A 13241-nucleotide genomic window follows, 5' to 3' on the forward strand; every position below is an offset into this window, starting at 1 on the left:
GAGAGCCCCATCTTAGGTCACCCCTCACTACTAAGGGCCGCAGGACTTGGTGCAACAACAGTAAAAACTCATTTGTAAGCTCAATCATAAAAACACATTTTTATTGCCCGGCCGGTGTGGCTCAATGGTTAAGCATCGACCCATGAGCCAAGAGGTCACAGGTTCAATTCCCAGTCAGGGCACATGCCTGGGTTGCAGCCTCGATCCCCAGTAGGGGGCGTGCAGGAGGCAGCCGATCTATGTTTCTCTCTCACTGATGTTTCTATCTTTCTATCCCTCTCCCTTCCCCCCTCTCTCTCTCAAATCAATAAAAAAAACAAATTGTTACAAGCAATTTATTTAATTTAGACATGCCCCCCAATGCCACCCTTTCTCAGGCCGGGACACTGGTTCTTTCTCCCTAATACTTCCTCAGTGGGACTGGGCTGCCCAGTTTACCCAGCAACCTCTGCACCAGAAGAGGGTCATGAGTGAGCTCGGGTCCTGAAATGACACTTGGGGCCATCAAGCCAGGGCTGGCGTCAAGGTTCCTTGGCTCTGATCCTTGCACTCGAGATCCGAGAGATCGCCACGCAGGCCCGGGACACCCACCTGGCTGAGCACAGGCAAGGGGGCAGTCCCATTGCCACCCTCAGAGGGGACAGCACACGCATGCGGGGGGGATTTTAAAATATGAGTCACATGGAGGAGGGAAAAATCCCTCCCGAATGCCCCATTTGGGCTTCGGGATAAACTTCTTCCTCATCACTGAGCTGTTCTTTGAGGGGGTTCCCATCGGGGAATCGGCAGGAAGGGCCTGGCAGAGACTAGACTCGGCTTTGGGAGGCTCCTGAGCCTTGGAAAGCTGGACCCATTTCCATCACAGGGGCGGTCAGGAGGAGCGCTGTCTAGAATGCCTGCGATGCCCTCCTGCCGCCCCTGCCATCTATGCTTTGACCGATGACCTCAATGCCAAGACCCAACAAAATGTGGAGAAACACGCTTTGCCATCTTAAGTGTTGGGTTAAAATATATTCTCACCTTGAAATACTCCTCTGCTCCTCTAAAGGTACCTCCAGATTTCTTTCAAAAACATTCGTCACTAAGGTAGACATTGACATACTGTACGCTGAACCCTGTCTCTCAACACTCTCCAGTTACAGCAGGAATCTGTTGTTCCGTTTGCACAGTGAGGCATCTCTGAGGTTTTCCTGGAGTTTGAATACTTTCCCTAGTTGCAGAAAGGACATGATTGTTTCAACAGAAACCACAAAACCTCCAGCTTCCATTCAACTTTGACGAAAAAGAACCAGCTTCCTCCGAGTCAGCGAGGAAAGTAAGTGATGATCCTCAAGTGATCCGGCGAGAGCCTGGGCTACAGACACATGCAGCCCGTGGGGGGAAGGGGGAGGGGAGGGGGCTCTGCCCTGAGGGGCGCTTCCCCACGGGGCCACACCCCGGTCTGGGACAGAGCCAGGGCTCCGTATGGCAACCTCGGCTGATTTTTCAGTCTCTATCCAGCTCTTCTTCACCCTCGCTGTCCCCTCTGAGATTCATCCTCATTTCACTCTGGTTCCTGTGTCATGAACTCTGACCCTGGTCATGGTAAGAAGGAGGCTTGAAACAAGAAAAGACCAACCTGCGTTTCCACGCCCACCCTCCTACACACACCCAACACCAATGGGGTGGGGGCGGGAGGGATACACTTGTTTCCTTTCTTATTTTTTTTTTTTTTATTTCCCTCAGTGGAAGGGAAGGGGAGAGACAGAGGGAGAGAAACATGGATACGAGAGAGACACATTGATTGGTTGCCTCCAGCACTCACCCCCCAACCAGACCAGGACCGGGGATCAATCCTGCAACTGAGGTACATGCCCTTGACTGGAATTAAACTCGGGACCCTTCCGTCCGCAGGCCGACCCTCTATCCACGGAGCCAAACTGGCTAGGGCTACTTGTTTCTTTTATCTTGGGATTTTGAAAAACACCGTTTGTTGAAAGATCTCAGGATTTACACACATGCAGAAACCCAACCCATCTATTTAGAAACCCAACGCTGAAAACAGGCTGACGTGCAGCCAACGCGCCATTATTCGGGCGCTGGCTAATTCTCCAGCTTGCACGTGGCTGGCCCACCACTCGGCCCGCCCTCCCTTTTTCCTGTGCCTCTTTTTAGGGACATTTCCGCATTCATTGGCAGCGGAGAGGCAGATGAATGAAGAAACTCAACTGTCTGGCATGTTCAATGACATCAGCTCACAAGGCAAAATGCCGGGCTGGGTTTGCTACATGACTGGGTCGTCTTGGAGAAGTCCTTGGATTCCCTGGATGCTGCGCTTCCTCACCGGTGAGAGGGCAAGGATTCAACCAGCCCTGCCTACCTCACCAGCCGGTGCACCAGGAACGCCTTAGAGCAGTGGTTCTCAACCTTCCTAATGCCGCGACCCTTTAATACAGTTCCTCGTATTGTGGTGACCCCCAACCATAAAATTATTTTCGTTGCTACTTCATAACTGTAATTTTGCTACTGTTATGAATTGTAATGTAAATATCTGTGTTTTCCAATGGTCTTAGGCGACCCTGCTAGTGGTTCTCAACCTGTGGGTCGCTGAGAACCGCTGCTGTAGAGCCTAAGACCATCGGAAAACACAGATATTTACATTACGATTCACTAACAGTAGCAAAATTACAGTTATGAAGTAGCAACGAAAATAATTTTGTGGTTGGGGGTCACCACAATACGAGGAACTGTATTAAAGGGTCGCGGCATTAGGAAGGTTGAGAACCACTGCCTTAGAGGAAGCCAAGTCGCCTCTGAGATAAAGGTATCTCCATCCCACAATGTCGTGGCCATTCTCAACTCACTATGCACAGCGGGGGTGGGGAACCTTTTTCAAGGGCCATTTGTTTTTGTTTTTTAAAAAATATATATTTTTATTGATTTCAGAGAGGAAGGGAGAGGAAGAGAGAGAGAGAGAAACCATCAATGACGAGAGAGAATCATTGACTGGCTGCCTCCTGCACATCCCCCACTGGGGATCGAGCCCGCAACCCAGGCATATACCCTGACCTGGAATTGAACTGCGACCTCCTGGTTCACAGGTCGACGCTCAACCACTAAACCATGCCAGCCAGGTCCAAGTGGATATTTATAACATAATTCGCGGTCCATACAAAATTATGAACTTAAAAATGAGCCTGCTATATTTGGTCAAACATTTAATTAACTCACCCCCAATGCCTTGGCAGGGCCAGGCCAAATGATTTCACGGACCTTATGTGGCCCTCGAGCCGGATGCTCCCCACTCCTGATCTACAGGATTATTCCATCCTAACAGGCTCCCATCTCCAGCAAACACAGTGATAATTCCTCCCCCGATCCAGCCTCCAGGGGAAACAGAACGTAAAAGGATTCCAGAAGAATCTAGGCACAGAACAGCACTCTTCTTGAGGCCTGGCTTCCGTGAACCCGTGGCCTGCTTTCTTAAAGGTCCGTGGAAGCCAAGTTTCCATTTTCCAGCAGCCCCAGCCAACAGCCACTGCGGACGCCTGGGTAAGGCCTGCCCGCCCTGGAAATGTTTGTTCAAGAAACAGGGAGGGACAGTAGAAGGTGGGGTGCAGGCCCTCCACTGAATAACAAACATGACCAAGCCCACTATGGTCACAGCGAGTGACATACCTGGCCACCTGCCCGCCGCCCAGTGACACACGGTAATGAGCAGACCGGACTTCCCCACACGAGCCTTCGTACAAACCCTCAGCACAATGCCAAGTCCCACTTGTGCCCCTGATGCCCTCGCTGGGGCCAAGATCGTAGGTGTGGGGAGCGCAATCCTAAAAAAAAAAAAAAAAAATCGGGACCTGTTATAGCAACCAGGGGTCACGAGACCCCCCTCAGCCAAGGGCACTCTCCACAGGGAGGCTGGGCACCTGGCTACCAGGCCAGGAGCCCCTGCTGCTCTGCCTCCTTCATCTCCAAACATCTCAGCTTTCCCTGGGGGCCCGCCAGGCTCTGCCCACATCTCTGGCATAGAGGGTGGGGTGCTTCACAGAACACCCAAATATCACCTGCCCAGGTCTGAGTCAAGACAGTCTTGCCGAAACCGGTTTGGCTCAGTGGATAGAGCGTCGGCCTGCGGACTCAAGGGTCCCAGGTTCAATTCCGGTCAAGGGCATGTGCCTTGGTTGCGGGCACATCCCCGGTGGGGGGTGTGCAGGAGGCAGCTGATCGATGTTTCTCTCTCATCAATGTTTCTAACTCTCTATCCCTCTCTCTTCCTCTCTGTAAAAAATCAATAAAATATATTTTTAAAAAAGGACAGTCTTGACCTTGGGCCCGGCTCCCCATGACTACCCCGCCCCCAGCACTGGTTTTATTCCTCTTAAACCAGTGCCCCCAGGGAACCGAGCCTGCTGCCCTGTCTGACATCACCCCGGACTCCTCGATCTTTCCCCAAAGCCTACGCTGGCTCAGCTCTCTTCCCAACCCTGCAATCTGGCCCTGAGCATGTGGGGAGCAGCTTGCCAAAACCCCTGGAAAAAAACCCGAAAGTGACTAAATGCACAACCATCTCCCCAGTCAGGACTGGCCTTCCCAGCGTCCGTCGCCTGCCGCCAGCATTCCTGACCCAGCGGGGGAGCGCCGGGCAGGGCCCTTGGGGAAGGGTGGGTGGCCTGTGAGGTCAGCGGAGGAGGCAGGAAGCATCCTGCCACTGGCACTGGATCTGCGAGGTGGGGAGGAGGGTGCCGATTGAGGTGCTGGGTAGGAGTCGGGGGGAATGCCTGTTTGCATGCTTTGACACCCACAAACCCTCCCCGCCCAAGAACACCCTGCTTGTCACGAGGAATTAGAACAGGAAGGGCCTCCCATGAGGCCAGAGGTGCGTGCGTTTACAGCTCCCTCACCAGCCTTAATGGTGCCTGGGCAGGGCCAGGGAGGTGAGCAGCTCCTCTGATGGGGAAACTGAGGAATGAGGAGTGGGTGTGGGTAGCCAGAGAGGGCCCCGTGGGGCAGCAGTCAGGGGGTGTCTCCGACATAGAGGTGCTGAGCACGGTCCGAAGGAGGGAAATGGCTGGACAGCTGGAGATGCCCAAGGCCTCCAAAGCCAGTCTGGTTCGCCTAACCCCGTGGTCGGCAAACTGCGGCTCGCGAGCCACCTGCGGCTCTTTGGCCCCTTGCGTGTGGCTCTTCCACAAAATACCACGGCCTGGGCGAGTCTATTTTGAAGAAGTGGCGTTAGAAGAAGTTTAAGTTTAAAAAATTTGGCTCTCAAAGGAAATTTCAACCGTTGTCCTGTTGATATTTGGCTCTGTGGACTAATGAGTTTGCCGACCACGGGCCTAACCTTGCCCGCCCCCAGCCTGGTGCACTGGCGGACTCCTGCCCGCCTGAGACCCCGGCAGAGGCCTCCCTAAGTTCTGACCTCATGAAGTGCTCAGAGGCTGAGCGTGGCAGGGAGCATGAAACCCCGGGCTCTGCAGAGACGTTCTCCGTCATCCTCCCAGCGGGCCTGGGCCTGCCTGAGCCTCAGCCGCCCTCCTGAGCCGCTGGCCCCTGCTCCTGGCGCAGGCGAGTCCCTTCGCCAGCCAGGGCCTTTGGGGATGGGCTGGGCTGTTCTTCCTCTGTCACTCAGGCTTGGCATAAGCAGGTTCACTGGTGAACTTGAGGAGAAGAGAGAGGATCCCAAATCAAACCCTCAGTGCTGAGGGGAGATGTCAATTCACGTCCACCTCATAACTCGCAGGATCAGCAGGCAAACACACATGTTCATTACCAATTCTAATGAGGCTGGCAGACAAGTGGCATTAATCATTTTTGACTGTACCTGGGATTCAAGCCCCTCCCCCTCCCTAATCAGGGAATTTCACGCTCTGATGAATGGGGGGGGGGCGGATTAAGCCCACATTTTATCCTTTCACTCTCATCTTCTGAGAAGACAGGAAGCAGGGACAGAGGAAACAGAGACAGCGTGGGGAGCTCAGAAGGCCTCTCTCCAAGCATCCCAGATCCCTTCTCTGTCCCCCCACATCCAGCTCCCCCACACTCAATTAGGGCCTTTCCCAAGAAGACCCCACTAAGAGCCAGGAGCAGGGGAGGGGCTGGAAGTGGGGGGATTCCTCAAGTTTTAACAGCCTGACACCCGTCTTGGTGCTTAACTTCCCTAACCTCCAAAGCAACATGGAACCAATGACAACTCTTCAGGCCACACACCTCAGTGCTACTGGGGGCGCTGGACAAGCGCCACGCTCGCTGACCCCACAACACCCACGTGGCCAGGTTCTGGGTCTGCTCCAGGGATACTCAATGCCCGTGTCCCCGTAATCTCTCCCGCAGAGAACCCACGACAAGGCACGGGCCTGCAGGACCCCTGGCTGCCACATGCGTGGTTTCAGCGTGCGCAGAGCGAAGGGTTAAGCCCACCCATTACTGCGGTGACAAGACAAGGCGGCCGGACAAGGGGCCCTGTGAGAGGCCAGCCTCCCTCCCCACGAAGGTCCCCATCCCTGAAGGCCATGCAAAGGCCTCGGACTCACACCATAATTAACATCTATTACAGGAAGGGGAGGTTAGCTGATGAGCCACAGGGCCCCCCTGGCAACCCTGTAATTCAATCACTTAGCACATCCCAGCTCCGAACAACGCCCTTCCAGAGACACTGGCTCCGGGAGCGGGCGCGTGGCACTCACTGACCGCGCGCTAGGTGTGTCCAACCAACCCTCCTGGGATGCTGAGTCGGACTTACGTTTCCCCATTTTCTAGACCATTCCCTGGAGGCTTATATATCGACCAAAAGGAGATGGGAGGTCAAAGGTCAACTCTATGTGCCTTTTACCGAGGAAAGGGACCATGACCTATAAGGAACATTCCCTGAGAAGTAAGTCAAAGGGCAGGGGGTTGTTTGCTGCTGACCACTCCCACCTGGAGCACGGGGAATGGATATTCTCTCTGCAGTCAGGGCCCCGCCCCAAAACACACTTGGCCACACCATTCTCTTCTCTCTTCTCTCTTCTCCTCTCTCTCCTCACCAATCCCCACTAGATTCCCTTTCCTACCTAACCAACATGATTCCTTCAATCCTAGAAATGAACATTAACCCTGAACTTTCCTGTTGGCAAACCCAGCATTAACCAGAGCTCAGTTACAGACCTTGAGGCAGGAGCACGCGTAAATGGGAGGAACTTTCACTGAAAAGGCAGGCAGGCCGTTTTCTCACAGCTGCCCTCGCTAAAGGCCCATTTTGCCAACAAGGTTCCCACCCAGTGTCAGCTGCCTGCGCAAGCAGGTGTCATTCATAGACGCACTGCCCTCCTGCTCATTCCCAAGAGCAGGGAGATTTAACAGCAATAACAAGCTGCTGCCTTCGTCAGCCACCACTCACCGAAGCTGTGCTCTGTGCTGGGGGCGAGAGACACAAAGCCAGGTGCCAATGGCATTCTGGGAGTGACGTTTCCAGAGGACATTAATGCCCGCACCCCCTGGGACACGCATGGCCCTCGCTTCCTCATTGAGCTCTGCAGCCATGCAGAGTCTGAAAACTACACAGCGCTTGGAAAGGTCACCCTAAGAGGTGTCCTGAGCCAGACACATTGTCCCCGTGCTGCGTGGGGGGCATAACAACAACATCCGCATGGCGCCGAGCGTCCATATGCATGTTCCAGGCACTGCTCTACGTGCTTTCCATACATTAATTCATTCCATTCTCACACGAACACATGAACACAGGTCTGTTACTATCCCAATTTTTTAAAGCTGGGAGGTGAAACACAGGTTCCCACCGAGACGCGGGGGCCGAGTCAAGATTCACACCCACGTCTTCAGGTTCCAGGCTGTCCTCTTCATTATTCAGAGTGCTGCTTTTAAAAAGTCATCTTTCCGAGCCTTACCTTTCAAAATAAAGATAAAACGAACCAAACCCTCCATGGAACGAGACCCTCAGCTTAAAGGAAGGCCCTCGGTGAGCCCAGCCTGCTGTGCCCCCACCTGCCAGCCCTCATTTGCACCGGGGAACATGTCCTCACTGCTCCCCTCCAGCCGCAGGTCCACGGGGGAGGCTCCGCCTGTCCATGTTAATAATGACCGACAGAGACCCCTCTCCACGGCCCCTTGGTTCCAGTGCTGCGCGCTCTGGTGTTCAGCCATCCCTGGTTGCTATGAAACCTGTGCGGGGGCCACCAAGTCACACAACGTCAGAGGAAACGTCCCTGCACCTGGTCTTCCTGCCACCAGAAACTACTTACGCACTAATTAAATAAACAAGTCTAACGTAAAGCGAGCGTGCATTCATTTAGCCGTGGGGTAGCATGCATATGCGCCCGTGCGCGCGCGCGCGCGCGCGCACGCACACACACACACACACACACACACACACACACTGTTATCACCATCCCCGAAAAATCATAAAGCTACATGCAAAATGTTCAACAATTGACACAAACGTCGTAATAAAAACTAGAATTCCAATGAAGCGGATTCCCCAGGATTCCCACACAAGAAAAGCCATTCCCGGGAAGACGCTGCCTCCGTGCTGGCGGGGTTGGGGGACGCAGTACATAAAATACTCCAGGACCCTGAGAGGCCAGAGCTGCTAACACATCTGAGGGCAAGCTGCATCCATTCTACTGCAAGGCCAGGGCCTTTACCAAGTGGCAGCAGCCCTGGACCCACTACGCACACCTCTCTAACTTTCGCTCTTTCCTTGTTCCTTGGCACCTGAGCTGTGGGTTCTGGTATTGGAGGGAGGAGCACCCCCCGGCACCCCCGTCCCCCTCCAGTCTCCCCCTTCCACTTGACCCTGGCTTAGAGTCAGCTCTCCTTCCCCGCAGCCAGCTGCAGGGGGAGGTACCCTGCACAGCCTGGGCGGTGGACTGACTGCAGAGAGAGACAAAGTGGGCTTTTCCTGCTGTGAACGAGGCGGGTGCTGTCCAATGCGGCAGTTAGAGATCATTGGGGGGGGGGGGGGGGGGGGAGGGAGAGGGCCAGCTGCTGAAATGTGCACAACCCATTTCCAGAGGTGCTTGCTAGAGTTGTGCCACTGTCTGTGCTTTGTGCCTCAGATACTGAAAATATGCATCTAAACACATAAACACATAGATATCTGATCACGGGCAACAGCAAAAATGGAGGTGGGGGCGGGGAGATATCTATCGTTAAAGATATATACACACCTAACTGTAAGAAGAGGAAAATAATAAAACCCCAAGAAGCCCGCAAAGTGGCTCAGAAAACGTGCACCCTGGGTGCCCTGCGTTTTACAGTCCGGTTGGAGGAGAGCCCGGCTCAGGGGAGGCTGGAGGGACCTGGTTGCTCTGGGGAGGAAGGGGCCCGAGTGGGTAATTTTAGAGCATGAAGACCAGTACAGTCAGAGCAATCACAGGAGGAAGGGGAGGAGGCAGGGTAAGGTCAAACATTAGAGCAGGGTCCAAAGGTTTGAGGGGCCAGAGATAGAAGGCAGGAGGGGGCACAGGTCCAGGGTGACCTCAGGCTCTCCTCAGCCTCACAGCCGGTGCTAGCCAAAGCCTAACCAGCTCCCCGCCCTCTCCCAACAGGACACCCTGGAGGAGAGCGTGGACCATCGGCCGGTGCCACAGATGGACAAGCCAACCGTTCTGCCATGCGCCCTAATAAGCACAGGTCAATGGCCAGCTCAATACCAGTCTCACACCCACTCTCCGGAACCGACCACAAAACCAAGAGGGTGCAACGGAATGACCTTGCGGCTGCGGCCATCAACCCAACTTGCGCGCCTGAATGTACACACGTGTGTGCCTGGGGAGGGGGCGAGCAGGCACCGTCAGGAGAGGTATCTGTTAATACCGCAGAACCATAGCTGGGCAATAGGCAGACACTAAAGGGGACAGGGCCGGGGACGAGAGAGCAGAGAGTTTCCAGGTCTAATCTTTAATTACAGTCGAGGTCTCCCCTGGGGCCAGAGCGGGCAATGCCCCCTCTCTCTGCCCCAGCCCCCCGCAGCCCCTCGCCACGCACTGCGGTCTCCCCGCGCGCCCTCCCCGCCCCGCCCGGCCCGGCCCCCGCACTCACTAGCGCAGCGCAGCGCCTGCCGCAGCACCTCTCGTCCGCACAGGTCGCACCAGCCGCGGCCGCTCCGCAGCGCCAGTTCGGTGAAGCGGTGCCCCTCGCCTCGCTCCGCCGGGACGCGGGGATCCTGCGGCTGCTCGAAGATGCTCCGCACGTCTCGCGGCCGGGGCGCTCCAGGCCGCCGCCGCAGTCTCTGCTGCAGCCCAGGCCGGAGAGGGCGAGCGGGGCGGGAGGCCCGGGGTGGGGGGTCCAGGTCCCCGCGGGTGGCCCTTCGGGCGCCGCGCCCCTCGTGCGCCCCGGGCGCAGTGGAGACGGGCGCGGGGGCGCAGCGGCGGGAGGCCCGGCCGGGCGGCGGCAGCGGCAGCGGCGGCAGCGGCGGCGGCGGCGGCTCCGGGCCGCTCAGGGTCTGCAGATAGCGCGGCGGTTCTGGGTCCAAGAGCAGCCGGTACGGGCGCTGCCCAATGGCCGGGGACGCCATGACCATACCCGCCGGGTGCGCGGCGCGGCGCCGACGCTACTCCCGAGTTTGCCTCGAGAGGAGGGCGGCCCCAGACCAGCGGCCTTTAAAGGGACCGCAGGCTGCGGGGCGGGGCGGGGGCGGGGAGACTCGGGAGAGGCAGGAAGGACAAGCCCAGAGAGCGCAGACCGGCGGAGCGGCTGGTTCGGCGTTGGGGGGCGCACGAACAAGTGTGGATTTCGGGGCGTCTTCAGGAAGCGGACTGGGCCGCTGGGGCCGCTGGAGGATTTCGTATGGGAAAGGCTCTGTTGGGAACAACTCCTAAGAGGCATCTCGTTGGGGACCGTCTGCCTTCAGCCCCACCCCTGTCCCTCTCCCATCACCTCCCACTCCCCCAGACCCCCCCACTTGCAGCACTGCACGCCCAGGTGAGGGGCGGGCGGAAGGGAAAGGTCCACGGCCGGGGGTCTGCCCTCCACCCTCCTGGTTTCCCGCGGACCCGAGGGATGTGCCCTTTGCTTCCTTCCTCCCCTCGCCGCGGCCCGCTCCCCCTCCCCCTGTGAGCCGAGCCCCACGCGGGTCCGGAACGCGGGGCTTCCGCTCGCGTCGGGCGGCCACGCGGAGTCCCGTGACGCGAGCGACGCTGCAGATGCTGACCGCGGGCAGCCGCCCCCGCGGCGGGCCAGACGGTGCGCGTGCCGCTCTCACCCTCCTCGGATTTCCCCTCTGAGGGCTGCCCTGCCCGGCAGGACATTCCTTTCCGGGAAGACGGGGCTGGGGGGATCGTGGGCCCGGGATTGTGAGGACGCTCCAGCGGCCTTGGGTTGGGAGAGCTTGTCCTTCTCAGTCAAACCCTTCCCTCCCCAGAGCTGTTCTAGTCATTGCAATGGAAATGCCAGTCCCCCCCAGAGCCCTGCTTAGCATCTGTTACGGACCGCTCACCTGGGGGCCCCAAAGACAGATTGCCTTGGCTACCGCACCGGGACCGACACACCAATCCAACCCCCTTTCATGCTCTGCTGTCACGATCTTGAGAGTCTTCATGCTTTTTGAACAAAGGGCCAAGCATTTTCTCTCTGCACTGGGTCCCACAGATCATGGAGCGGGTCTTGACCATCTCTCATGCGTGAGGAAACGGGACCTGTGTCCTGACAGACCAGCTGCATGACCCTGGCCCCCTTTAGCTTCCAGTTTTAACTAAATTGGTCTGGGAATGAGGAGACAGGTAGACGCGTTTGCAGCCCTCGCCAGTTCCACCGCTCGGACTCGGCGATCACGGCCCCTCTTCTTAAAGCTGGGGTTCGGTTTGGTTGGTTGATCAGAGGTCACCAGCCCACAACTTTGGGAATTGTCTAAAATCTTCTAGACCTCGACTCCTCCGCCTCTTCCCAGGCTAGAGATGGGTCTCCCCCTAGTGTCCGGTAGGGGAATTTTCACTCTTGCTTTTCGTTTCCCCTTGCAGTAATTCTTAGGTAATTCCTAACATTTCTTAGAGTCTAGTGGCCCGGGAATTCCCAGCCTGCTTTGGTCCCTGGCTTCTCCCTCCTGGCCGGGATGATCCCATTTGTAGCAGGGGACATGTTGCAGGGTCCTTGGGTCTCACCAGAGACTGGAGCTGAAGGTGGTATCTGGGTAAGTGAGAACGACCCACAGCAGCCAACGCCACAGCGCTGCAAAGAGAAGGAGCTGAGATTCAGGAGTGTGGGCCTCCAGCCACGCCCTGCTCCCCTCCTCCACCTCTCCTCTCCCCTGGCTGAACCTGGCTTTCTCTGCATCAGTGGTTTTCAAACTTTGGCAGGCATGGCAATCACCTGGAGGGCTCGTTAACTCGCAGATTACTCCCACACACACAGCGTTTCTGAGTCAGTAAGTCTGGGGCAGAGGGTTGAGATTTTGCATTTTTAATGAGTTCCCAGGAGGTGCGGATGCTCTGGTCCAAGGCCCTCTGCTTCAGATGGAAGGTAGTGATAAGAGTGGGCTCCTCCATCCTTTCCCCCACAGGACAGGTGACGCTCACTGGGACAGGACTGAGAGAAACCCGGTGGGAGGCTGTTCCGGGATGCGCTCTGCTGAATGTTTGGAAAGGAAAGTGCAGTTTGCCTTTGTGCCGTCTGATTCCCACCTCTCCCACTTGTTCTGCACGCCGGCTCTTGGCTTGTGCAGACGCCTGTATTGCATGAACACATCTGCTCACACCCACCCTGTGTCCCCTGTCATTTCCTCGGGCTAAAGCTCCCTCCCGCCCAGGAGGGCAGCGGGCTGGGTGAGGTTCCGGGTGTGGACCCACTGTGAGCTCGGGGAGCCAGCTTGGTGTGGCAAGAAGAGGAGACCTGGCAAAGAACCCGGGCCAGAGAGGTTCCTGGGATGAGTGTCCCCTCCGGCCCTGGAGACGGGGGACCGTCTGGAATGACCAGGTGCAAACCCTTCCCGGTCGCCTGGCTGAACAGAAAATGCTGGTTTGTGTGTTCCTGCTGCGGGCAGCGGGCAGCGGGCGGGACGGCGGCTGCTCTCCGCACTGAGCGGGCGGAGACCATGCCGGGCCAGCGCTGGACATTGGCTTCTGGGATGGGAAAGAGATGAAAATGGAGGTGATATGACTTCGTGTAACCAACCCCAAGGTTATCAAGTTCATCTAAGGTTCCTCTCCCTGAGCCAAGAAATCGAGGTCTGGAGAGGTAGTTGCCTCCCCGGACTCAACAGGGGGCCCCTGCCTGGGTCTTGCTCCTCTGATGCCATCTTCCCAGCCCAGTCCCTTCTTCCTTGAGGAGCA

The 13241-nt window shown here is 56.9% G+C and overlaps 1 protein-coding gene across 1 annotated transcript in view; it reads right to left on the bottom strand.

Annotated features, from left to right (window-relative positions):
- The window catches only part of RASSF5 (Ras association domain family member 5), a 73379-nt gene extending 62844 nt beyond the window's left edge, over nt 1–10535 (bottom strand). The window contains exon 1 of the mRNA XM_079760842.1: nt 10018–10535. Coding sequence (XP_079616968.1) covers nt 10018–10498 — 481 coding nt within the window. The 5' untranslated portion in view covers nt 10499–10535. The remainder of the gene's footprint in view (nt 1–10017) is intronic.
- Between the last annotated feature and the right edge of the window lie 2706 nt (nt 10536–13241).

Source organism: Cnephaeus nilssonii (assembly GCF_951640355.1).
Source record: "Cnephaeus nilssonii genome assembly, chromosome: 21".
Classification (NCBI taxonomy): domain Eukaryota; kingdom Metazoa; phylum Chordata; class Mammalia; order Chiroptera; family Vespertilionidae; genus Cnephaeus; species Cnephaeus nilssonii.